The sequence below is a fragment of the Haemorhous mexicanus genome, chromosome 29 (assembly GCF_027477595.1).
Source record: "Haemorhous mexicanus isolate bHaeMex1 chromosome 29, bHaeMex1.pri, whole genome shotgun sequence".
Classification (NCBI taxonomy): domain Eukaryota; kingdom Metazoa; phylum Chordata; class Aves; order Passeriformes; family Fringillidae; genus Haemorhous; species Haemorhous mexicanus.
Window position 1 is genome coordinate 4,540,249 of NC_082369.1, and position 22,259 is coordinate 4,562,507.

Below are 22,259 nucleotides of genomic sequence, written 5' to 3' on the forward strand. Positions count from 1 at the left end.
CAGACTACAGCTCCCATGGTGCAGCGCGGCAGCGGCCGCGCCCCCTGGCGGCCGCGGCGGCCCCGACGGGGTGGGTCGGGACGAGCGCGGAACCCGGGACGCGGCGGAGGCTCCGGGCGGTGGCGGAGCCCGGGGAACACGGTGGAGCCCGGCTGACCCGCGCCTCTCCGGCCCGAGCTCAGCGTGTCTCGGGTCGGGCCGCAGATGGACGCCACCGCCCGCAGGTCCTGGGCCACAGCGGCCCCGCGCCCTCCGCCTCACCCGGCGCTCTGTGCCCGAGGCGCTCGTCCCTTGTCCGCCCATCGCGGCTGACGGCGGATACCGGAGTGTGCCGTCCCCGCGGTGGTAGGCAAGTGACCGCGGCCAGTGACCCGGGACAGCCGTCGGGGCGCCGATTTATGAATGGGAGGCACCGCCCCGGCCCCCGCCCCGCCCATTCGCCGCCACCGCCCCGCCCCGGGCCGCCCATCCCCGGCCGATCGCGCCGTCGGGGCCGGTCGCCGGTCGCCGCCGTAGCCATGGCCCATCGCCCGTCGCCCGTCTGTCGCCCGCCGCCCGCCGCCATGAGGCGCGGGGGCCCCGCCGCCATCGCCGCCTGCCTCGCCGGGGCACTCGCCGTGCTGGCGGGGCCGGGGCCGGGGCCGGGCAGTGCCACCGGGACCGGCCGGCGGCCCCCCCGCAGCTACGGGCACCTGGAGGGCGACGTGCGCTGGCGGCGGCTCTTCTCCGCCACCCGCTTCTTCCTGCGCATCGACGGCGGCGGCGGCGTGGAGGGAACGCGCTGGAGGGAGCGGCCGGGCAGTGAGTGGGGACGGGACCGGGACCGGGACGGGGAGAGCCGGGATCTGGGGCCGCCCCCCGCCCACGGCGGGCAAGAGCGCGATCCCGCCGGGGCTACGGCGGAGGCGGGCGCTGCCGGGGCTGGACCGGGGCGGAGGCTGGACGGAGGCGCCTCGGGTAGGCGACGGGACCCCCCCCATGCCCTGCCCGGAGAGCCCGCGGCTCTTCCCGCTGGGGAAATCTCAGCCAAAGTGCCCGGTCCTCCGGGAGCACCAGAGCGGCGAGTCTCCGCTGTCCCCGCTGCCCCCCGGCTCTCCGGGAGCGCAACCGGCGCCGGCTGCTCTCGTCCCCGTCACTGCGCTGTGGGAGCCGTGAAAGGGGCGCGGACACCGGCGGGCACTGCCCGGGCACCCGGCGTTGCTTTCCCAGCGGCTGGGGTGTCCTAGGGGGTCTCTCGGGGGTCCTTTGTCCCATCTTGTCCTGCCAGTTCACGATGCCCCCCTGCCCTGCCGTCCCCAGGGACCGGGAGGATCTGATAGTTCCCCAATTAACACACTAGTGGGGAAAAAGGCTGAGGAGGAGGAGGGGGATGTAGGAAGCTTTCCGGTGATGCTGGTCCCAGAATGGGGCATCTGTCCAATGTGGGACAGCAGAACATCCCCGTGGATGCCCCCATGGAGCAGACGCTGCCTGAAGAGCAGGTTGGGACTCAGGACAGCTGGGTGGGCAGAGGGACAGAGTCCCCAAAGACGTGGCAGTCACTGTCTGACTTCAGCAAGAGTCAGGGCTGCAAGTGCCCAGGTATCAGCTGCCCATCAGGGTGCAGGGTCTGAGTCCCTGGGACAGGGATGGGGGCACTAGGCTGGCAGGAGAGCAGCTGGACAAGGAGGGGGATCGTGGGGGCCTTGGAAAAGATGCCCTGACAGGGTGTTGGGGTTTGGGCAGGAGGGCTGCAGCACCCCCAGCCCATATCCTGGTCCAGCAGGGGCTGCCCTATCTCCCAGCCAGCACAGGACATCTCCCAGCAGCCACAGGACACGGCAGCCAAGCCCAGTCCAGGGAACCCTCCTGTGGTGTCGGAGGCTGTCGGGAGTCCCGACCAGGCACACTGCCAGCACAAAGCACCCCAACACGTTCCCTCGATGGTGTGGCCATGGGAGCTGGCAGGCAGAGCAGCTCCGGGCTGTACACGAGGCTCACTCTGCTTATCTGTGTGCGCCTGGGCTGGGCGCGGGCTCTGCTCCACAGCCCTCGCAGAAGCTGCTGGACCAGCCCCACTGGCAGCTCTAGGGTGACAGGGGATCTTCCAGGGACTCCCCCACCTCAAGCCCTGTATCTGTCCCAGCCTCCTCGAGACCCCTCTGGGGCTGAATAAGACTGGGAGCACTGGGAGCTGGCTCTGACCAGGTACTGGCCAGGCACCTGCAAACAAAGGGCGGCAGAGCCGGCCAGAGCGCTGGGAACAGAAGGGGGTTATTTTTAGAAAAGCACAAGTCCTTATAAATAGCAGCGGCTTCAGACAGTGATCAAGTGGGATGGATTCACAGGCATTCGCTCAGCCCTTCCCCTCCACAGCCCTGTCAGTGTCTTCCCGCGGCAGCACCGAAGCAGTTGAGCTGAAAACCCCGGGGGACCCGAACGCTCGGGAGCCCTCACGCTGCACCTGTATCCACCCTGCCTGCTCCCAGCCTCCCGCAGGCAGGTGATGCCCAGGGAATGCCAGCGACACCGGGAGATTGATGAAAGCCCTCGCCCAGGGGCTGCAGCCCCCACGCTGTGTGTCCTCCCACCCTGTCCAGGCGGGGCAGCTCCTGCAGTGGTACCCAGTGGCCGATCCTGCTGTGGCTCCAGCCCTTTCCTGCTGCCCTGCCCACATTGCTCTCACTGGACATTCCTTCTTCCCCTTCCCACTGTGCCGTGTGCCTGGCGGGCAGCGGCGCTCCGGGCCGGCCGGCGTGAGGCAGTGCAGGAATCCAGAGGCCCCGATGATGCTCTGGGTGTTTCCCCGTGCCAGAGCCGCTGGTCTGACCGCATGCCTTTCCCATTAGCGGCCGAGCCGGAGCTCGGCGGTCGGGGCACACACACGCCAGCCCAGCTGTGGCTTCACAGCCCGGCTGCAGCCGTCCCCCGGGCTCATCCTCATGTTCTGCAGTGCTCCTCCACTCGAAAGGGGCCGCTTGTCCTCGCTTGTGCCACCGGGAAATCGGGCATTTAGGGACGGCACTGTCCTGGCTTATCCCTGCCTCAAAGAGCTCTCTCTGCCTGCGTGCCTTTGCCCACCATAACACGATGTGTGCTGTCGCTGCCACCCCCATGCACGCTTGGCCCTTTCAGTGCCCTGCGTGTGCCCGGCCGGGCACTGCGGGAGGCGGGTCAGGGCCCCGGGGCATCGCGGGCAGGCTGGGGATGGATGAACGAACGGGCAGAGCTGCCAGTGAGGGCAGGACGCACACGAGGTTGTGCTTGGCATCGCTCCCGCTTCTGGGAAGTGGCTGGACCCTAGGGAGGAGAGGAGTAAAGATCAAACCTGCCTTGGATCAGAGGTTCCTCCTCCCACCCCCAGCTTGGGCGGCAGCCCTTGTTCCTCTGGCTGCTCTGGATGAGAATCAGCAAGTCCCTCTCTCTAGAAGGACACTGTGGCCGCAGAGCCAGCAGGGGCAGGGACCCTCAGGGAGGTCGCCTGTCCCTCCCTGGCTCATGCCGCGCTTCCCTGTCCCGCAGGCATCGTTGAGATCCGGTCGGTGCGTGTCGGCGTCGTGGCCATCCGGGCGGTGCACACCGGCTTCTACCTGGCCATGAACAAGCGGGGGAGGCTCTACGGGTCGGTAGGTCGGACGCTGCCTCCTGGGAGGGACTGCACCAGAGTCAGAGGCTCAGGGCAGACTTGGAGCAGGGTCCTGGTTTCCCGTGCCCTGACCTGCTCCCCAGCAGGGGAACTGCACCCACCAAGCCCCTCTGCCCCCAGGGGACCAGGGAGGAGCCAGGGTCCTGCCCCGCCCCACTCTTGGGGTCCGAGGGGCTCCAGCTGAGCGTAGCCACCCCTCACCCCCTTCCCTCTCCTGCCAGAAGGAGTTCAGCCCCAACTGCAAGTTCACGGAGCGCATCGAAGAGAACGGCTACAACACCTACGCGTCGCTGCGCTGGCGGCACCGCGGCCGCCCCATGTTCCTCTCGCTCAATAGCAAGGGCCGGCCACAGCGAGGGGGCAGGACCCGCCGGCAGCACCTCTCCACACACTTCCTCCCCATGCTCGTCAGCTGAACACCGTGGGCAGCTCCAGACGGTCCTGTAGGAAGAAAAAAAAAAAAAAACCAAACAAAAAATGTTATTTTATTTATGTACATATCTATTTTTTGCTATTTATTGCTTTATTTTTAACGCATGGCAGAGGAGGGATGTGGAAGGCAGTCTCAGCCGTGCGGGGCTGTGGTTCTCCCACTGTTCCCAAATTTGCCCTAAACCAGGACAGCCTGGCACAGGGATGGTGTGGTGCAGTTGGGGAACACGACTGGAGCAGGGGCCAGGATCTGCTAATGGCATCTCTGCAGGGCTGGGATGTACCAGCAGGTTGTCTGTGTCCGAGCTTCCGTGGCAATTAAAGCTGTGTTTGTGGTATGGAACAGGAGCAGGTCTTGGAGCTTTGATGGTGAACTTGGCTTGGGATGGGAGGGATTGGCTCCCGTGTGGTTGTGGCTGCAGCCACCAGTGTCACTGCTGCCACTGGCAGGGAGCCCAGCTGGTCCTTTGCCACATCCAGCTTTTCATCGACCCCCGCCCAACCTGCAGGAAAAGAGCCACTGTGGTTCAGTGGCACAAAGGAGGGAGCAGGAGGTGCAGGAGCCAGCCCAGATCCTGAGGCAGACACAGCTTCAGGGCTGTCCCAGGCCACAGCCAGTGTCAGTCAGTCCTGCAGCCCAGCTCTGCATCCTCATCCCCAACAAAAACACAGCTGGGACAGTGGACAGTGGTGAGGACCAGCCCCTCACCTGGAGGGCAGCATGGCCAGGAATAGCACCTGCTCCTCAGCGTCCTGGCCAGGGTACATCCCTGCACCACCTCAGGCCTGCTGTGGCCAGGCCCAGCATCCCGGTCACTGTCACGTCAGACAGAGCAATGGCCCCGGCAAAAACCACCAAACTCGTTCCATTTCTGACCCAACCAGCTCCAAATGAGTCTGAGAGGGAACAGCCACTGTATTAACCATGTGGTGACTGTGGTGAGCCCCTGCCAGGTGGGCAGCACCTGCCATGCACCCACCCGGGACTTTGCTCAGCCCGCTCGAAACCCATCTGAGCACTGCTCACACATGAGAAATCATCCCCAAGCACCTGGGGGAGCCAGGAACCCTCTGGCACAGCTGAAACACAGCAGGAGAGGAAAGGTTTTTCCAGGGCTCTTGTTTTGGTGACTAAACAGCAAAGGCTTTCCTCGGTGTCGGGTCAGCCGATGGACACGTGCAGGTTCAGCTGGGACCTTCTTGCTGCCACCCACCTCAGCAGCCCAGACTTCTGGCTCAACCCCTGGCAGAGGATGAGCCATTAACCCCGACACACCAGTCCCGAGATAAACCCTCCTGGGAGATGAAAGGCGCCGCCACACTGCCCGGCCAAGCCGAGGAAGAAAAACAGTCCGAGCAAGTCGCTCCCTGCCAGCCCCTGGCCCTGGCACAGCTGGTGACACTTTCTCCAACAAACCAACTTCTTGTGTTCTGAAATGGCTCAAGAAAGACCAAACCATCCTTCCCCCTCCTAAAGGAGGTTCATCTCTTCTCAGGAAGCTCATGGAAGGGGGCCAGGTCCTGGGGTGACACTGCTTTAGAAGAGACACCCAAGCTCTGCTGGAGCCAGCACCTTCCCCAGCAGCCCCAAAAGCCGAGGGAGAGGCAGGGAACCCCCCAAACTGCCAAACCCTCCACCCACTTCCCTGGCAGCTCCCATGGGGGCAGGTTCTCCCTTGTCTGCTCTGGCCTCTGCCACGGAGCAGTCCCAACATGTGGTACCATCACAGACCCCCAGCCCTCTAGGAAACCTCCTGACCACCTCAAGTCCCTGTGAGGGGAAGGGGCTCCCACTGAAGGATGGTGAGAGCTTCTCCTCTCATGCCTCAGGGCCCAGGAAGCAGGGACATGGCAGGGAGTCACTGCCCTCTCTGGTGACATTCTTGTCATTCTCCGAGCTCCAGCTCTGTCACAGAAACTGAGTCACAAACATACCTGGATATTTTTCTCTCTCTCCTTGTTTTAATCAGCTCTATTTTAAGTAGCTTTGCAATACATTTTTTTTTTCTCCAAAATGTTGTTTTCCTGGTAATTACTCGGTCACAATGAGATTTGCTGGTCCTCATTCTGCTGCACACCCAGTCCTGTGTCGGCCCAGCAGAACAGCCTGCCCCAGCTGTGAGGGGAGCAGGATTGTAAGGGGGAAGAAGGTGTAAAAAATAGAAAACACCAGGCGAGGATGATTCCAGCTGCGATCCTTGGCTACCTGTGCAGTGATCCACAGGCTGGCAGTGGCTCCCACCAGAACTCCCAGCACGCAGGAGGGCTCAGAGAGGCCCAGCCTGCCCGGGGAAGGCAGGACAGCTTGGTGGCCTCAGAGCTTACCCTGTAGCTTTCCTCAAATCATGCATAATGGCTCGCAGAGCTGAAATGTCCATTTATTGACAACAGTAATAATTTAAGATTATAAAAACCCCTTTCAGTGTTGAGTATCAGCGGGCGAGGTTATAAAGAGAAATAAAAGGGACTCGAGATGGGACAGGGAAGGATCCCAGGGTGTACTTGAGAGTTCCTGTTTCAGTGACAGCTATTGGTCCTCCCAAGATGGTGATCCTGGGGGGAGGCAGCATCCTTATACTTCCATTTTGGACGTCAATCTCCAAAAGCAGAAAAGATAGTATCCAAGGGGAGGAGGAGCAAAAGAAATTAAAGAAAGGGATCTCAAATTCAAACCCATACAAACAACCTTTCCATTCGGGATTCAACCACTCGCTCAGCACCTCGGGGTTCCCAGCCGGGGAGCGCAGCAGCCTCGCACTGCAATGGGTAAAGTCCACGCAAAGAGGATGTTTTTATTGACAGACAGAGCTCTTTCCCCCCTTTTTCATCACAGAACTTGAGGCTTCTCATCTCTGAAGGACCCAGAGGCTCCGTGTCTTCAGAAATCAAAAGGAAATTCTGGGGGCACTGCTCCTGCCTCGTCCCCTCCCCTCGCTCTGCTCTGGAAGCCCCTTTGGCTGCTCGTGGTGGCCAGGGAGGGAAGGGGAACAGTGGAAGGGCCCCGGGGACAGAGGGTGCGTTAAGATTCATGAGTTGTTCGATGAGTTTTCATTACTTGGTGAGCTGGAGGAAGAGGAGGAGGAGGAGGATGACGAGAAGTTCATCCCTGTGAGTCCTGGGGGGTTTGTGGCAGTGTTTTGTCCACTTAAACTTTTCCGGCAGACGGGACACGTGTCATGCTTTGGGGAGCAGACAAAAAACAAAACAAGAAACAGGGGAAACGGGATTAGAAACACAACAGGGGAGCAGCACTCGAGGAATGGGCTGGGATGACACTCCATCCTCTGACCACAGGCTGCTGGTGCTCAGGCCTCATCATGGAGGTAGGAAAATATTTACAGAGGGGAGCAGGACCAGACAAAGCCCCCAGTGCTGCAGGCCCCAGGCACTCACCTGCTCCAGCCACGGGACGATGCAGCCGTCGTGGAACAGGTGATTGCACGGTAACTGCCGCACGTTCTCCCCGACTGTGTAGTCTTCCTTACACACAGGGCACTCCAACCCGGAATCTGCATGGCACAGGGAAAGCCAAGCCCAGCTGAGCAAAGGAGAGAACGATGCACAAAGCCCCCGGACTCAGGACTCGTCATCCCTCTCCCCTTCCCCACCACTGCTCCATCCCTGTCAGGAGGAAAGCTTGGTGCTCTGCAGTCCCCACAGCATCACCCCACCTCCCCCTGCCCAGGGTGTGCCTCATCCTTCCCTTCCCTTCTGCTTTTTCATCTCTATTCACACTGAACTTCTCACAACCTCCCCAGGGCAAATCTGTCCAGCCTACACTGCTCTTTTTTTGTGTGAGTATAACAGAGCCCCTTCAGCTCTCTCTGCCCACTTTGAAATGTTTTATGCCTCAAAGGTACAAACACCCAAGAAAACATTACACCCGTGCACAACTCCATGGAGCAGACACGTACCTACGTGCTCCTGTGTGATCTGTATGGTGGGGAGGGCCTGGATCTTCTCTTTGTCCGCTGGCGGCGGTCCAGTGTTTTCAAACTGATTCAGTAACTGGAAAAACAACCAGCCAGGCAGGCAGAAGAGAGAGGTGAGCTCAGCAGCACACAGAATCCACTCGTTTCCTGAGCCGGGGCACCTAGACCCCACACTGTGGATCCTTTCCCATTTCAGCCCCTCATTCCCTGCACCCCCACAGGTGCTGCCCCTCCTGCAGGACTGCACAGGAGGATGGGGACTGCAGCGAATCCCAGTTTTACCTGTGTGATAATCGCATCCAGGCCGTTGGCACCCCAGGCGTAGTCCATCGGATTTGAGTGCAGGACTCCCCTGAAGAGCAAGGACAGCAAGTGAGTTCATCCTGGAGCACCAACGAGACACTGTCACAGAGAGCAGCACATCCTCCAACTCACCAAGGGCCCAGGCCTAGATTTGGAATTGTGGTCGGTGCAATAATTCCATTGACCAGCTGCTGGATAATTCTGAAAGACAAGAAAACCAGGATTGTGTAAGAATTAAAGTTTGCTGGCTCCCAGCCCAGCACCCCATCGTGGAGGGAGAGGCTGAGTAAGCTGAATACTGTCACATTGTTGGGGGCAATTAAAAATACCCTACAGCAATTGCAATGGCAGCTTAGGGAGTGATCAGCCACTGATAAAGTTTCAGTATTTGATTCATAAGGGGACAATTCCTGACATGACGGCGAGTGGCTCCTAGGATGCACTTCCACACTGTCTGGTGTTCTCTTCTGTTTCCCTTCACAGCAAGTACAACAATTTTACAACACCTGGCAATGACAAGGGAATATTCTCCCACTACAGGACAAACTCCCAAGCACAGTCCATGTCACCAGCCAGCCGAAACACCCCCAACAGACCCCAACAGGCTCAGGTGGGACACAGATATCACACACGGCAGTGCTGGAGATCTTTGGGATGCTGCTCCCATAAGCCAGGAGAAAAGGTGAGGAACAACAAGGTTCCCTCCTGAGGTGGCAGAGTGGTTCTCACCCTTCCAGCGTGGGGACGCCCTCGTGCCTGCCCGAGGCTCGGCGCGTGGCCAGGCGGGCGCGGGGCTGCCTGGCGCCGTAGCGGTGCCGGGACTGGTGCTCGCGCTCCCGCCGGTTCTCCGAGTCCCGGTTGTCTTCCGGCTGCTGCACGTTGGACCCGAAGGGAAACTCAAAGCTGTCGTCAAAGAACCCGAAAGCAAACTGGCCATAGCCCGGGGGCAAGGTGAACAAGTGCTGATCCACGTTCTGGAGGGAGGGAGGGAATGCAGAGAACAGACTGTGACAAGAGGAACAGCCCTTGGCTCCCCTCGGCTCGGTAAAATTCACAAGGGGAGAAAGATGCTGCTGGCCTGCCTCCACCTCGACCCCTGCAGTCCAGCACTAGCCCTGGAGTCTGCCACACTTAAACCAAACACCCATAACTTGTTTGCTCTCTCTGACATTGCTCCAAGTGCACTTCATGGCCAGCTCTAATTGGAACATGACGTACCTGCAGCAGCACTTCGAAAGGCTGTATGAATAAATGCACGTGTGTTAATACTTTCTCTAATATGAGTGATTGGGTGAGTGATAGGAGTAAATAGTTTGTAGTGAAATGGGAAGGTCAGTTCCAAATCACAGCCCCTAAAAGTCTGGGATATCAAAGTTCCAAGCACTGCTGGTGTCTCAGCAGCTGCCCACAGCCTGGGGTGACACTGGGACCAGCGCCCTCAGCAGCAGCTCAGTGAGGAACAGACACTGGAACTGCACACAAAGGCAGAAATAATCACAGTTCCCTGCTTTCTCTTTGGTGTGTCACTGCTGCTTCCGAGCTGAGGCTACTGCATAGCAACACACCCAAATCCTTCTCTCCAAATCCTGCTGAGCCCCCTCACGACGGGAATCAGCTATGAGTGATGGTCCTGTGTAACACACACAGCAAAAATATGGTATGTGGAGATCAGGAGCAGCATGTGGAGGATAAGAATTCCTCCTTTCCAAATTCTGTCATGATCTGGGAAACGTTTAAACAATGCACTACTGGAAAAATACTCAATCCAACAGCAAAGCAGAAGGTGTTGGAAGAGAGAAAGGAATTGCTCACCTCAAAAGGATGCCTGCTCTGATCAGTGGCTGATGTGGAGGAGCTGGTCTCATTGTCAGCATTCCTATGGAGAATGAAGAGCACTGGTAATCTTCTCACAGCGGCTTCCAAGGCTTTTCAGCCCCCCTCCCATCCCAGGGCAGAAGCAGCTCAACAGAACCTGGTCCTCCCTCAGCTGCTGATTTTCTGATTGCCTAGATCAACTTTCCCTCTCCAAAATCTTCATTTTCCCACATCCTCACCCATTTCCCCCTACCCCATTAGATCTCACAGGCTGCAGAAAAGTGCCTGAATGATGTCAAGCGAGGATTTGCCCCACAATCCATTTCAAACACAGCTAATCCTCCAGAGCACCAGGAAGACTTAAGGCACAAACACTGATCTCTGTGACCCCAAGACACAGAAGTCTAATCTTGAATCAAAGAAACTTCTCTATTGCAAAGGCATGTAACCCACCAGCTCAGGATATTGGGAAAACTCTAACTGTTGTCAGACTTCTGCTTTCAGAGCTGCAGGAACATTTCCTGCTCAGAACCAAGCTTTGCATTCATGGTACCGAAACTGCTGAGATTCAGCAACTATGTGACCCCCCAAAGTCACAGGGAATCACCAAAACAGCCAGGATCAGCCAGCATGGATTTTCTGGCTCCAGGGCTGGTGATCAAACCAAACATCACCTGCTCAGTGCAGAGGCCCCAGGCTATGCACCACAATCAGCAGGCAGCAACACCCATTGCCCCTGGCCCCTGCACTGTCAGTCACAGCTGGGGCCTCACAAACACAACAGAAACATTTTAAGACATTCCTGCTGCTTCTGCCACCAGTGGCAGCAGGGCAGCACAGAAACACAGACCTCACTGCTCCAGGGCAGAGTCCAAAGTCTCAGCCACAACATTTTGCTGTTCATCCCCAACACAGTCACTACTTTCACTGAGGTGTCCATGCCCTCACCATTCCCAGGTCCCTCTCTCTGGGGTTATCTCTGCCCTGATGACTCAGATCAGGTCAGAGCCACCACACAGCACAGGGAAAGCCTTCTTACCACTTCTTTATATTTGTTTGAAATCAAACCATTCCTGCCCTACCCCTCAGCAGAGACACTGGACACTCAGCATTGCCATGGCAGATTGGCCTGTGGATGTTAGCTCTGCCAACAAAGCACTGTATTCCAAAAGTGAGGGAAAATGAGCTAAAGCTGGGGCAGAAGCAATAGAAACGGTGCATTTTACATCAAACATTGCCTTTGAACTAGGAAGAGAGCAAAGCAACCTGGGCTCACTGGAGCACCAGCCCCTGGGGCAGCACATTACCTTGGCTCCTCAGGAAGCTCTTCAATAAAACCAGACTCACACCGTGGGCAGATGTAGTCCTGCAGGAGAAGACACACTGGGTAAGAGGAGGAGGTGGCACCTCAGAGCTGCAGGATGTGACAGGGTGGGAGGGTCCTGCAGTCTGCCATCTTCAGCACATGCAACGGTCCCAGAGCCATTGTGACCCCAAACCCCAACATTTGCCTTCCTGAGCCAGTGAGGCCAGAGCTCAGCCTAAGCCTGTGGGAGCTCAGCTTAAGAATGATGAGGGTGATGCTGATTAATCCCCAGCACAGACACAGCTGATGCAGTTCCAGTGAAGTGAAAGTGAAACCCCCAAGGCTACCTGCACAACAGCGCACAAACTTCGGCCCAGCTGCGTGTTTGGGGAGCAGGAAACAATGTGGGAATGGCAGCAGGGACTCTGCAAGGTCGTGGTGCTCAGGGAGGCTGAATGGTGCCTGTCACTCACACAGCCTGGGGTTCACAGCCCACAGGGACACTCTGGGTCACTGTGCAGCCAAGATCTCACACTCTCACACCCAGAGCTCACAACAGAGACCTGTCACCACCCCAGTCCCCTGGGCCCTGAGTGTGCCAGGACAGACAGGCTGAATGCAGCCCCTGTGACAGCCAGCTTCTCACGATTCCTGGGGTTAGTGAGGAATTTATCCTCTACAATCTGTCTTGGGCAGAGCAGCCCAGAACACTGGAGACCCTGAAAGGGAACTGTTTCACTTCCCAGTGTTCGAGAAGCAGCACAGAGCCAATCCCATGCCCTGCCCCATGGCAGGCACACACCACCCCAAATCCCTGTGCTGGCAGAGCCAGGCTCAGCACAGAAGGCATTTAAGAGCTTCTAAAAATAATGCCACTTCCTTTTGCTGCTGTGTTGGAATTGGCACAGCCCTGAGCCAGACTGAGGGATTCCCCCAAGGAGTTGAGGCTGCTGATAAGGCCCTTGGGGTCACTCCTCTGGCCCCCACAGCTGACCCTGATAAGGCCCCAGGGAAGGAGCACAGCTTGGAGTCCCTGCATGTGCCCTGTCTGCCCAGGGAGATGCAGGAGCAGACTGGGAGAGGAGGCTGCTCCCTCTCCCACACAGGACTGCCCGTCTGCTGCTGTGGAACAACCATTCCTGCACCACTGACACCAGGTCTGAGCTCGGGGTCTCCTGGGTGAGCACAGGGGACTGCAGCCCATGAAACCCCCTGCCCAAAGAACTCTCTTTGTTTTGCTTCCCACCAGCACAAACTGGCATGAGGGTGAGTGACCGTGGCCTGAGCACCCTGCCCCAGGGAGCTGCTGTGTGTTGTGTGTATCTATGTGCTCACAGGCAGCTCCCAGCACAGGGATCAGCACATTCCTCTGCAGCTGGAACAGCACAAATGTCAAAGTTTGTTGTTTCTCGGGCTGTTTGAGTCCCTCCTTTGGCAGCGCTGGTTACTGCGCCTGCAGATGGTGAGTGAAACCTGAGGGAAACCTGAGGGAAACCTGAGGGAACCTGGATCCCCAAAACAAGCTCATGAACTCACAGATGTGAACCCCCAAACACAGAAACCACTCCCTGCCTGGCCCAGTCTGGCCAAGAGGGCCCAGCTGGCACAGCCAAGTGCACACAACCAGATGTGAGCACAGCCCAGCACGGGGTGTTTGAACAGAAATAAAGAACAGATTTCCTGGGTTACCTCCTGGCTCCTGCCCACACCACGTGTGCTCAGCTCAGTGAGTTTGCCCTCACTCTTACACACGAGCTGGGAGCTCCAGCATGGCCCACCCTGGCTCAAAGGAGAGGGCAAAAGGACAAATCACAGGTCACAAAGCAGCCAGCCCCGGCAGGGACAGCTCTGCTTGTCCTCACAGGCCTTTCAAGTTCAGAGCCAGCAACCAGCAATGACTTTTGGGACAAGGTACTGTGAAAAGCGTCAGAATAAAGAGACCAGCTGCACTCTCCAAATCACATTTAACATCTCAGGAGGCCAAGCAGGGGAACAACTGATCCACCAGATCCTCCCTAACAGCCCACACTTCTTTTCCACCCACACCAAGAGAAGTTTCACACACACACTGGATTTTGGTGCGTGATTAAAGCACCTGCCCAGGTGCCTACACAGCACCTCTACCTACGTATTGCCGTGCACCTCCCTGCGCCCCAGACGCCCCCACCGCGGGGCTTCTGTCGTGTTCATTAAACCTCCTGAAAGAGCACCGAGAAACCCCCACACCCCGCGCTGCTCACCGGGCACCGGATGGGATCAGGCTGCTCGGGCCGGGGGGGTCACAGCTGGGCCCGGGGGGTGCTGCCGGACGGGCTCCCGGCCCAGCCCGGCTCCCCATGGGGCGGCCGGAGAGCTCGAACCGCCGCGGGCCCCCCATCGGGGCGGACCGGGGCCCAGGGCCCCTCCCGCCGCGCCGCCCCCACCGCGGCTCGCCCAGCCGCTGCCCCTCGGCCAGGCTGGTCCGTTCCCTCGGCAGATCCTCTTCCCTCGCCGCCGCAGTCCCGTTCCCTCGCTACGGACACCTCCCCGAGCCCCTCTCAACGCCCCCGAGCGCCGGTGCCACGGGCGGAGCCCCACAGGGCAGCCCCCGCCTCCCGGCCGCTCAGGCCCCCTGGGCCCCTCAGGCCTCGCCCCCACGTGCCCGCCCCCTCGGGGCCCCTGCCCGGCCCTGCCCGCGCTTCCGGCCCTTCCCGGCGGCCCTCCCCGGTGCCCCGCTCACGGGCAGGCGCGGGGCGATCTCGGCCGAGCAGCAGTGGCAGAAGAACCGGCCCGGCTGCGGCGACGCCTCCGCCATCTTCCCTACCCGCCGGCCCCGCCCCCCGCGCGCGCCGCGGCGCCGACGGCGGCCGAGGGGGGACAGGGGACAGCGCGTGGCGGAAACGCGGAGGGGTAGAAAGGCTGAGGGGCGGGGCTAATCGGGGGCGGAGCTTCTGACATTTTAAGCATGTGGGCGTGATTTGACCATATTAGGAGATGGGGCGTGGCCGGGGAAAGCGGTGGGACTGGATCACCGATTCCGGGAACCCCCCCTGCATTCCGGGAACCCCCCCAGTTCTTCCTGCACCCCCTCCTCCCCGGGCTCCTGATCCCTCTCTCAGCCCCACCGGAACCCCGAGCTTTAAAATATCTATTTAATTTTTAAAAGAAGAGGAAAAAATGAGCTGGGGAGAGGTTGAGTCCCCCAAAAAGAGGAAAAAGGGAGTGAAAAATCGCAGTGAAAATCTAGGGAGCTGCTTCAAGATGCAATAGCCCCTAAAGGAACTGGAATGTTCCCTTTTGGCAGAACACCCTCAGGCTGGGTGTTTCTCCCTTGGGTGCTGGAGAGGTTTTTGGGGTTGAGAGGTGGAATCTCGATTTTTGGCACCTGAGAATCCCACCTGCGGCTCGGTTCAGGGCCAGCGTTTTGCCCAGGCTGCAGCTTTTGAGAGAGCAGAGCGTCTGCTTGGCCCTCCCTGGGTCCCAGACCTCAGGGGCCATTGTGTAGCACTGCCGAGCCACGGTTTTGGGGTGATTTTGGGGTATCCACATGATATAGGTGATTTTTGAGGTGATTTTGGGGTATCCACGTGATATGGGTGATTTTTAGGGTGATTTTGGGGTATCCACGTGATATGGGTGATTTTTAGGGTGATTTTGGGGTATCCACGTGATATGGGTGATTCTTAGGGTGATTTTGGGGTATCCACGTGATATGGATGATTTTTGGGGTGATTTTGGGGTATCCACGTGATATGGATGATTTTTGGGGTGATTTTGGGGTATCCACGTGATATGGATGATTTTGGGAGAGATTTGGGGTATCCTGGTGATATGGGTGATTTTTGGGGCAATTTTGGGGAGATTTTGGGGTATCCAGGCAGTGCGGCTGTGAGATTTTGGGGAGGGGGAGATGGTGAGGCTGCCGGTCAGCATTGAAGTGACCGAACTGTGGGATTTGAAGGGTTCTGCACAGTGGGGCTGTGGGCTTTTGGGGTTTCGAGCCAGCCCCGCTCCCAGCAGGTGGCATCTTCAGCTCAGGATTTGCTGCTCCAGCTTAGCCGGGTGATGGAGCCGGGGAGGGATTTGTGGAGCAGCTCAGGAGCAGTGTGAAGCTCTGCAGAGCAGGGACAGGGGCTGGATGCTGGTGGCACAGAGCTCTGGAGGGCTGGACCAGCGGGCAGCAGCTGGGAGGGCTCGGTGGTGGTGCGAGAATTGGGACAGATCGGCCGAGCTCAGCGGCTGATCGATGATCCCAGGAGCCGATAAGGCATTTATTTATTTACAATGATGAGGAAACCGCTGCTCCCGTCACCCTTTTATTCAGGAGGTGGGTCCAGACAGTGCGTGGAGCCAGACAGAGCCCGGAGCCCCGCGGCTCCGGATGGGGCATTTCACACCCCAAGGGAAGCTCCTTCCCTCCCCGCGGCTCTCTCGTCGGAGGACGAGTTGCCACTTGATTAAATGATGTGGGATGGGGAAGGGGGAAGGATCCGGCTCCACTGACTTTGTCCCTCTGGAATTCCCTGACGCAGGAGCTGTGGAAGCTGAACGTGGCAACGCTCCTTGGGATGCAAACGGCAGCGGATGTGGATGCACGTGGAGATAAGGGCAGCAGAGCGGGCACACCGCAGTGGGGAGGTGTCTCGGGGTCTCTAGCTGCTCAGAGTGACCCCGAGAAACGAAAAAAACTCTCTTTTCCCAGCCTGGCACTTGAAGGAGTCTGAGCTCTTCAGTTCTCGGTCTCAAGGTTGTTTATTGTATCTTATCTATATTTTCTCCTGTTCAGCTAGACAGTCCAAGGCACTCTGCCTGCCCCCGGGGCAGTGTTATGTCTTTATACTAAAAACTACCTATGCAATGTTTACAATTACTTCCCAATACCCATCACCTATGTTAGACAGTGAGCTTCTACTCTAAACCCACCTAAAAGTGCCAACATCACAGCAGAAGATGGAGGCTAAGAAAAAGAAGGAGGAAGGCTGGACACACTCAGATTCCTCCATCTTGCCCCCTGAACCCACATTCTAAAACCCCCAAAAATCTATTTTTGACCCTGTAATAAATTCACTGTCATTCAACTTAAACTTTCATGGCTTGTAATTCTTCATATAAAGGTTGGTAATTGTTCTTTCCAAGGGCTAAATCAAAGGCACAGGGGTCTTGGGCTCTGTGACAAGGTCTCTGAGCCCCGTGGGCAGGGTCTCGAGCCTTCCAGGGCAGCCAGAGGAATTTCCTGGGTTCCCACAGGGAGGGTCCCCCAAAAGCCCCTCACTCATCTGCTGGGGTTTGCCTCCATGTCAGGACTGCAGCCCTGCCCATCCCTCATTGCTGGTGCAGACCATGGAGAGGGGATTGCCCTTCTCCAGCAGCTGAGGCTCCCAGACAGCCCCATGCCCTGCTTTTGGCCCCAGCCATGATTCCTCCCCACAGAGGGCATGAGAAGCCCACGGAGACTCCATCTCTGATGCTGTTGGGGCACCCCAAGATTGGGGGTTCTGTGTTTGCCTGTTCCCCCTTCCTTCTGCTGCCTCTGAGGAAGCTGTGTCTGCTCAGGAGCAAATTTGAGTCACCCAGGGGAGGATTTTCCCACGGTGCTGCAGAAAGACAAACTGCACCCTCACCTGAGAGGGCTGACGAGGAGGTGACACCTCCCCAGGTAGGATCGAGTCATCCTTAGACACAGCCCACTCCCAAATCGGCCACCCTGCTTGGGAAGGGCAGTGGGAAATCTCCTAGGGGAAAATCCCAATGTTTGAGGGGATGGGAGGCTCCTCCAGCAGCTCAGAGCCACCATCCCATCTGGGCTGAGCAGTGGAGGGGACACGTGCCCCAGACAGGGGGCTGTCACCCTGATTTTTTTAAGATTTTCTAAGCCTTCTGATGTTTACATTCTTGTAACAAACTTTCTCACACACTTTATGTAAATAACTTATTGTTTTGCATTCTTTGACGGAGGAGGAGAAGTTTGATGGACTGTTGGTTTGTCCAGTGTCATTGGAGAGGTGACACTGTCACCCTGCAATCCACTGTCACTTTCGGAAATCTATAAATGTTGGAGTCAGAAATTAAAAATTCTCTTTTTCCCTTGGAAGAGCTGCGTGTCCACATGATGTTATTTCATGTCCTATAGCAACAGGGGGTCAAGGGATTCCTCCTGGCCTCTGGACCCCGTGTTCCTAAAGAAAAGTGGGGACAGGAGCTGAAACCCCCTCGCTGCCCAGGTGTTGGAGGCACAGGGGCAGCTCTGGGCACGGGCTCAGCCCAGGCTCTGCCTTGAGCCCTGGGAAGCACAAGCACCTCCTGGAGCCAGAGCAGCTCGCAGAGCAATTCCTGCCAAGTGAGAATAACTGGTGCAGCTGGTCTCCCTGCTCCCCTCCACCCCACATCATATATAATTGCCTATTTTAATTAATAAATTGGAGGCCACTCAAAGGAAAGCGGCGAGATTCCTTACAGACACTGCCGGGATTGTCTACCCGCCCCGAGCCAGTCGTGTCACGGCGCATTTGAATCGGTCTCCTTTGAATTTACTCAGACAGATCGAGAGATTTACATCCCCCACCTCATCTCCTGGAGCCTCACACCTCCAGGCTGTGGGTCTGGATCCCATCTGGCAGTGATCCAGCAGCTTGTGGTGACCCGGGAGCAGCGGCACAGGCTGAGCCCCGTCCTCAGCACCCCAGGGGACGCTGCTGGAGGGTGGTCCCAGCCCTCCATGGCTCTGATCCCTGGATCAGAAGAGCTGCTGGCATCTTGGTGGTCCATCCCTAGCCCAGCTGTGCTGTCCCAGTGGCTCACCTTCCCCTGGGAGCAGCCAGGACAGAGGGGCTCAGGGGAAGTTCACGGTCCCAGGGGGCTGATTTTAGGCTCCACCAAAAATTTTCCTTTCTCTTTTTTTTTCCTTTTTGGATTCTTTCCTTTTTTATGCTTGGTTTAAACCATTGTTCTTCAAGGGAAATTTTAATGTGAAAAACATGCTTTTCTAACAACTGCCAGCCTGGGCCAAGCAGTGAGGCTCTTTGGCTGACAAGGGCTGTGTGGCAGATGTGGGCTCCAGCGAGGATGTGACCTGTGGTGGCTCTGCTCTTTAGAGGCCCAGGGGATGGGGATCCACCAGGCTGGGATTCTGGGATTGCAGTGCCAATGGGGTCCATGCTATGGCTGGTATGGGATCCACCAGGCTGTCTGTCCCACCCCAATAACAGCACCTTGCTCCTGGAGCGAAGATCAGTGGAGCACCGCTGCCCTTCCCGGTGCTGCTTCCTGCAGCAGCGCCTCTCCCCAGCCTCACCAAGGACCGGGAGGTTTTCCTGGCTCTGCTGGACCCGGTTCAGCCCCTCACGGTTGCCCGACGTTCCCGGTGCTGGCAGCTCTTCCCTCCAGGCTCACCTCGCTCCTGCCCCTGGCCGCGTTCGCACCGGGAGCCCGCACAGCCGCCGGCGCTGACTCACGGCTTGTTTACACTCACAAACACACACAAACACACACAAACACACCAAACACACACACACACAGAGCCTGTGTCACCGCCAGGCCGACCCCACCGGGCTCGGCCATGTGGGCAGCGGGATCAGCCCGTAAGGAGCTCACTAAGGTGGCTGGAAATCGGCGTGCGTGGACAGGAGGGGTGGCTTCTGTGGGATAGGATGGGATCCATGGGGTGGGATGGGATGGGATGGGATGGGATGGGATGGGATGGGATGCAATGACCTTGTTGGCTCTGGTCGCTGCTTTCCCACATCCCAGCCTTCCCATGTCGCTCGCACCTCCTGGCTCCAAGCACTGGCATTTCCCCAGCATGGATAGAGCTCAGAGCATCTCCCATCAGTTCAGGGCAAAGCTGGCAGCACTGAGACCAAAGATTTGAAAAGAAGAGGCGTTGGGCAAGTGTGGCTCTTTCTGGGTCACCCAAAGCACTGCAGAAGATGACATTTCTGAGAAGGGGAGAGGGAGTGAATCCCCCCAGGGTGATGTTTCCTCTGGTGCCTGCAGGGTGCTGGGGGTGCTGGTGCCAGCAGCAGGGAGGGGGATCTGGGTCTGAGCATCAGCAGGAGGGATCAGAATTCGACAGGAATCAAACAGAATGGGTGATCAGATTTGGAGGGGCAGGTCTTGGGAATGTATGTCAGCCTCCCAGCCCTCCCCGAACGCTGGCACTCCTGCCCTGCCTTCCTTCATGCACACAAGTGGAAGTGTCCCAGCAACATGAAACGATTACTTGGCGAGGAGAATCCAGCTCAGCACTTCTTGGCATTTGTTCACGGCTTTTCATCTTCAAAGCTCCTTGCAAACATTAGCAAACTAATCCCGGCAACCTTCCTGGGAGATAGTGCAGGATCAAGCAGAGGAGCATTATCTCGCCTCAGCAGATGGGGAAACTGAGGCACGGAGCGGTGACGCTGCCGCCCCGGGGCGTGGGGCGAAGCTCCGTGTCAGCGCTGGGGGTGGAGTGAGCCCATCAAGGTGCCGGCCTGACACTCTCTCCCCAAACAAGCCCTGAGTCAATTCACTGGGCTGGAGCCGTGAGGACACAGGAGAAAATCCCGCCCCAGGGTCAGGGCGGGCGGCAGCAGCCGCGGGGCCGTGCCCTCGGCTCACGCCTGGCTCTGGCCACTCGCCACGTGCTCCAAGGGATGTGACCCAGGCTCAATCCCGTCCCCCTCTGCTGAGCTCCAGTGCTGGCCCTGCTGAGCTGAGCCTGTCCCCGAGGGTCCCAAGGGCTCAGGGATAAACCTGAGCTGGGGCTGTGGAGCCCCCACAGCAGCCCCTCTCCCCACTGCGGTGTTTGGCAGCATCTCTGCTTGCATGAGAGAAACTGGGGCATCCAACTGCGGTGAGGAGAGGAGGAATGGGGCCAGGATCACCTCTGTCTGACAGGGAAATGGCAACATCCAGGGCCCTGGCCAACACCTGCCCACAGATCCACGCTGGCGGTATGAAACCTCTGCCCTGACCCTGGGCTCTTCTTCTCAATAGAACGTCTTGTTGCAAATTGCAGCTCTAATTGGTTTAGCAGAGTTTAATTAGCCTGAACTGATGAGAGAGGCGAGATTCCCTCCTTAAAGGAGCCCAGCAGCAGCAGCATGCAGCAGCTGGGGTTTGGGGAGAGAATGTTTGGGTCTGAACCTTGTCCTGAAATCCTGCTGTAGCCCTGACCCAGCGTGGCACCAGTGCCCAGAGGAAAGGTCAGATGTGAAGCCACCATTCATTGTGCTCCAAAGGGCTCCTTTGTCCCCTCTCCAGTGCCTCCAGCCGCCCCCAGCCCTGGCCCAGGGTTTCTCTCTCCCTTTGGGTGCTGCAGGGCTGCTTTCCCACAGCTCCCAGGCCACCCCGTGGGTGCTGCTGGGGGTCAGTCACACCCTGGGGTGTCTGTGGGGTTCAGGGAGACAGCATCACCCTGGGTGTTGGACTGGCCAGTGGAATTTTGCTCCCAGCTTTGCTTGAGAACCAGCACTGTGGTATCACCACAGGCAAGTTGCTTCAGCCACAGGCAGGACAGTGGCAAGCAGAGCCCCCAGCATGGTTTTCCTGGCAGCAGGGCAGCCTCATCAGGACTCTGAGCACCCTTTGGCTCGACACCCTCCCGGCCACCAGACTCCTCCTGCCTTTCTATCAGAAGCCTGGCTGCTCCCTTACAGATGCAGCAGCTCCTGCTGCTCCGAGCGAGGTCTGACCCCTTCCCTGCCAGAGCCTGCAGTTGTGCAACCCCACTCGCAGCCAAGGAAAATCCCTTCCTGGCCTCTGCGAGCTCCTCTCGCATCCTGGAGCATGTGAGTGAGCGAGTGCATCACCACCCACCCGCTCACGGACATCCCGCTCGGAAGTTTGGCTCCCCAGCCCTCTGCCCTTACATGGGCAACTGCTCCGAGCCAGCCTGGGTCAAGCCAGCCAGGACAGGGCCAGGAGCAGCACAGGGCCAGCAGCACACTGGAGCATGGTGGCCAGGGGCTGCTGGCTCTGTCCTTCCCCCCAGGACCCTCCACTGTCCCCACCACACACTGTCAGGAGGTGCTGCAGGGCTCCTGTACCTGTGGATGGCACCAAAGCCACCTGGGGTAAACCTGCCCGTCCCCATTCCCAGCCCCTCCCTGGGGGTGCAAAGGGCTGTAAGTGGAGAAGGGAAGGAAGATCTGCCTTGGTGAGAGCCTGCCTGCAGGCTGGAAGGATGGAGATGCGGCAGGGACAGTGACACTGCTCTCTGTCCATGCTGGCACAGGGCATTGCACCCGCTCTCCCTGTCCCCAGGCTGCTCCACGTCCCACAGGACCAAAGCTGTGTCCAGCCCCATCCCACGCCAAACCGAGCTGCTCGTGCTGTGCTGGCACCACTCAGAGCCAGGAGGCTGCTGCTGGGCCGGGTGGGTGGTGCAGGCTCCCATGGGCCCTGCGGCCAGGGCCCCTCTCCGAAAGAGCCCGGCTCAGCCCTGCCGAAAACATGACCTCAGCTGGGGCCAGTGCACGGGGTGAAACGTTCCTCAGCTGCGTGGCTGGGAGCTGGACAGAGCTTGGGGGCTGGAGAGGGCCCTGGGCTGTGGCACAGAGCCCTGTGTCCCCAAAGCTCTGACTCGGGAGCGGGGTGACGATCCCTGCTGCATCCTGACCCCCCTTCAGACAGGTGGGTGGTCTCTTTGTGGTGGCACCAAGCAAGGAGCAAGGCCAAACCTCTGCCTTGCCCTGGGTTCTCTGCTGCCCTCCCCTGTCCTGTAGGAGCCCCACAAAGCCTGGGAGCCCCTGAGAGCCTGGCAGTGCTGGCCCAGCTGCAGGTCCCCAGCCCAGGGGAGCTGCTCAGGAGCCACATGGAGCAGTCCTCGTGGTGATGGGGACATCTGTGGAGGACAGGGGCAGAACGTGCCACAGGGGTATGGCCC

General features: G+C 58.6%; 2 protein-coding genes and 1 long non-coding RNA gene across 3 annotated transcripts; 2 read left to right on the plus strand and 1 right to left on the minus strand.

Annotated features, from left to right (window-relative positions):
• The first annotated feature begins 518 nt into the window (after positions 1–518).
• Positions 519–4,400, plus strand: FGF22 (fibroblast growth factor 22). The gene is made up of 3 exons (XM_059870264.1): positions 519–801; positions 3,502–3,605; positions 3,847–4,400. Exons 1-3 carry the CDS (start codon positions 519–521, stop codon positions 4,039–4,041), a joined length of 582 nt encoding a protein of 193 aa, XP_059726247.1. The 3' UTR covers positions 4,042–4,400.
• A 2,014-nt stretch (positions 4,401–6,414) lies between these two features.
• Positions 6,415–14,275, minus strand: RNF126 (ring finger protein 126). Its single transcript, XM_059870249.1, has 9 exons — positions 14,133–14,275; positions 11,415–11,473; positions 10,105–10,168; positions 9,022–9,266; positions 8,425–8,493; positions 8,272–8,341; positions 7,972–8,065; positions 7,451–7,566; positions 6,415–7,236 (listed from the first exon to the last, which is right to left on the minus strand). The coding sequence occupies exons 1-9, from the start codon at positions 14,205–14,207 to the stop codon at positions 7,084–7,086; spliced, it is 945 nt and encodes a 314-aa protein (XP_059726232.1). The 5' UTR covers positions 14,208–14,275; the 3' UTR covers positions 6,415–7,083.
• Positions 14,276–14,749: 474 nt separating this feature from the next.
• On the plus strand, positions 14,750–16,476 carry LOC132339603 (uncharacterized). The gene is made up of 2 exons (XR_009489692.1): positions 14,750–15,719; positions 15,925–16,476. It is a non-coding gene; the product is annotated as an uncharacterized LOC132339603 (long non-coding RNA).
• The last annotated feature ends 5,783 nt before the right edge of the window (positions 16,477–22,259 follow it).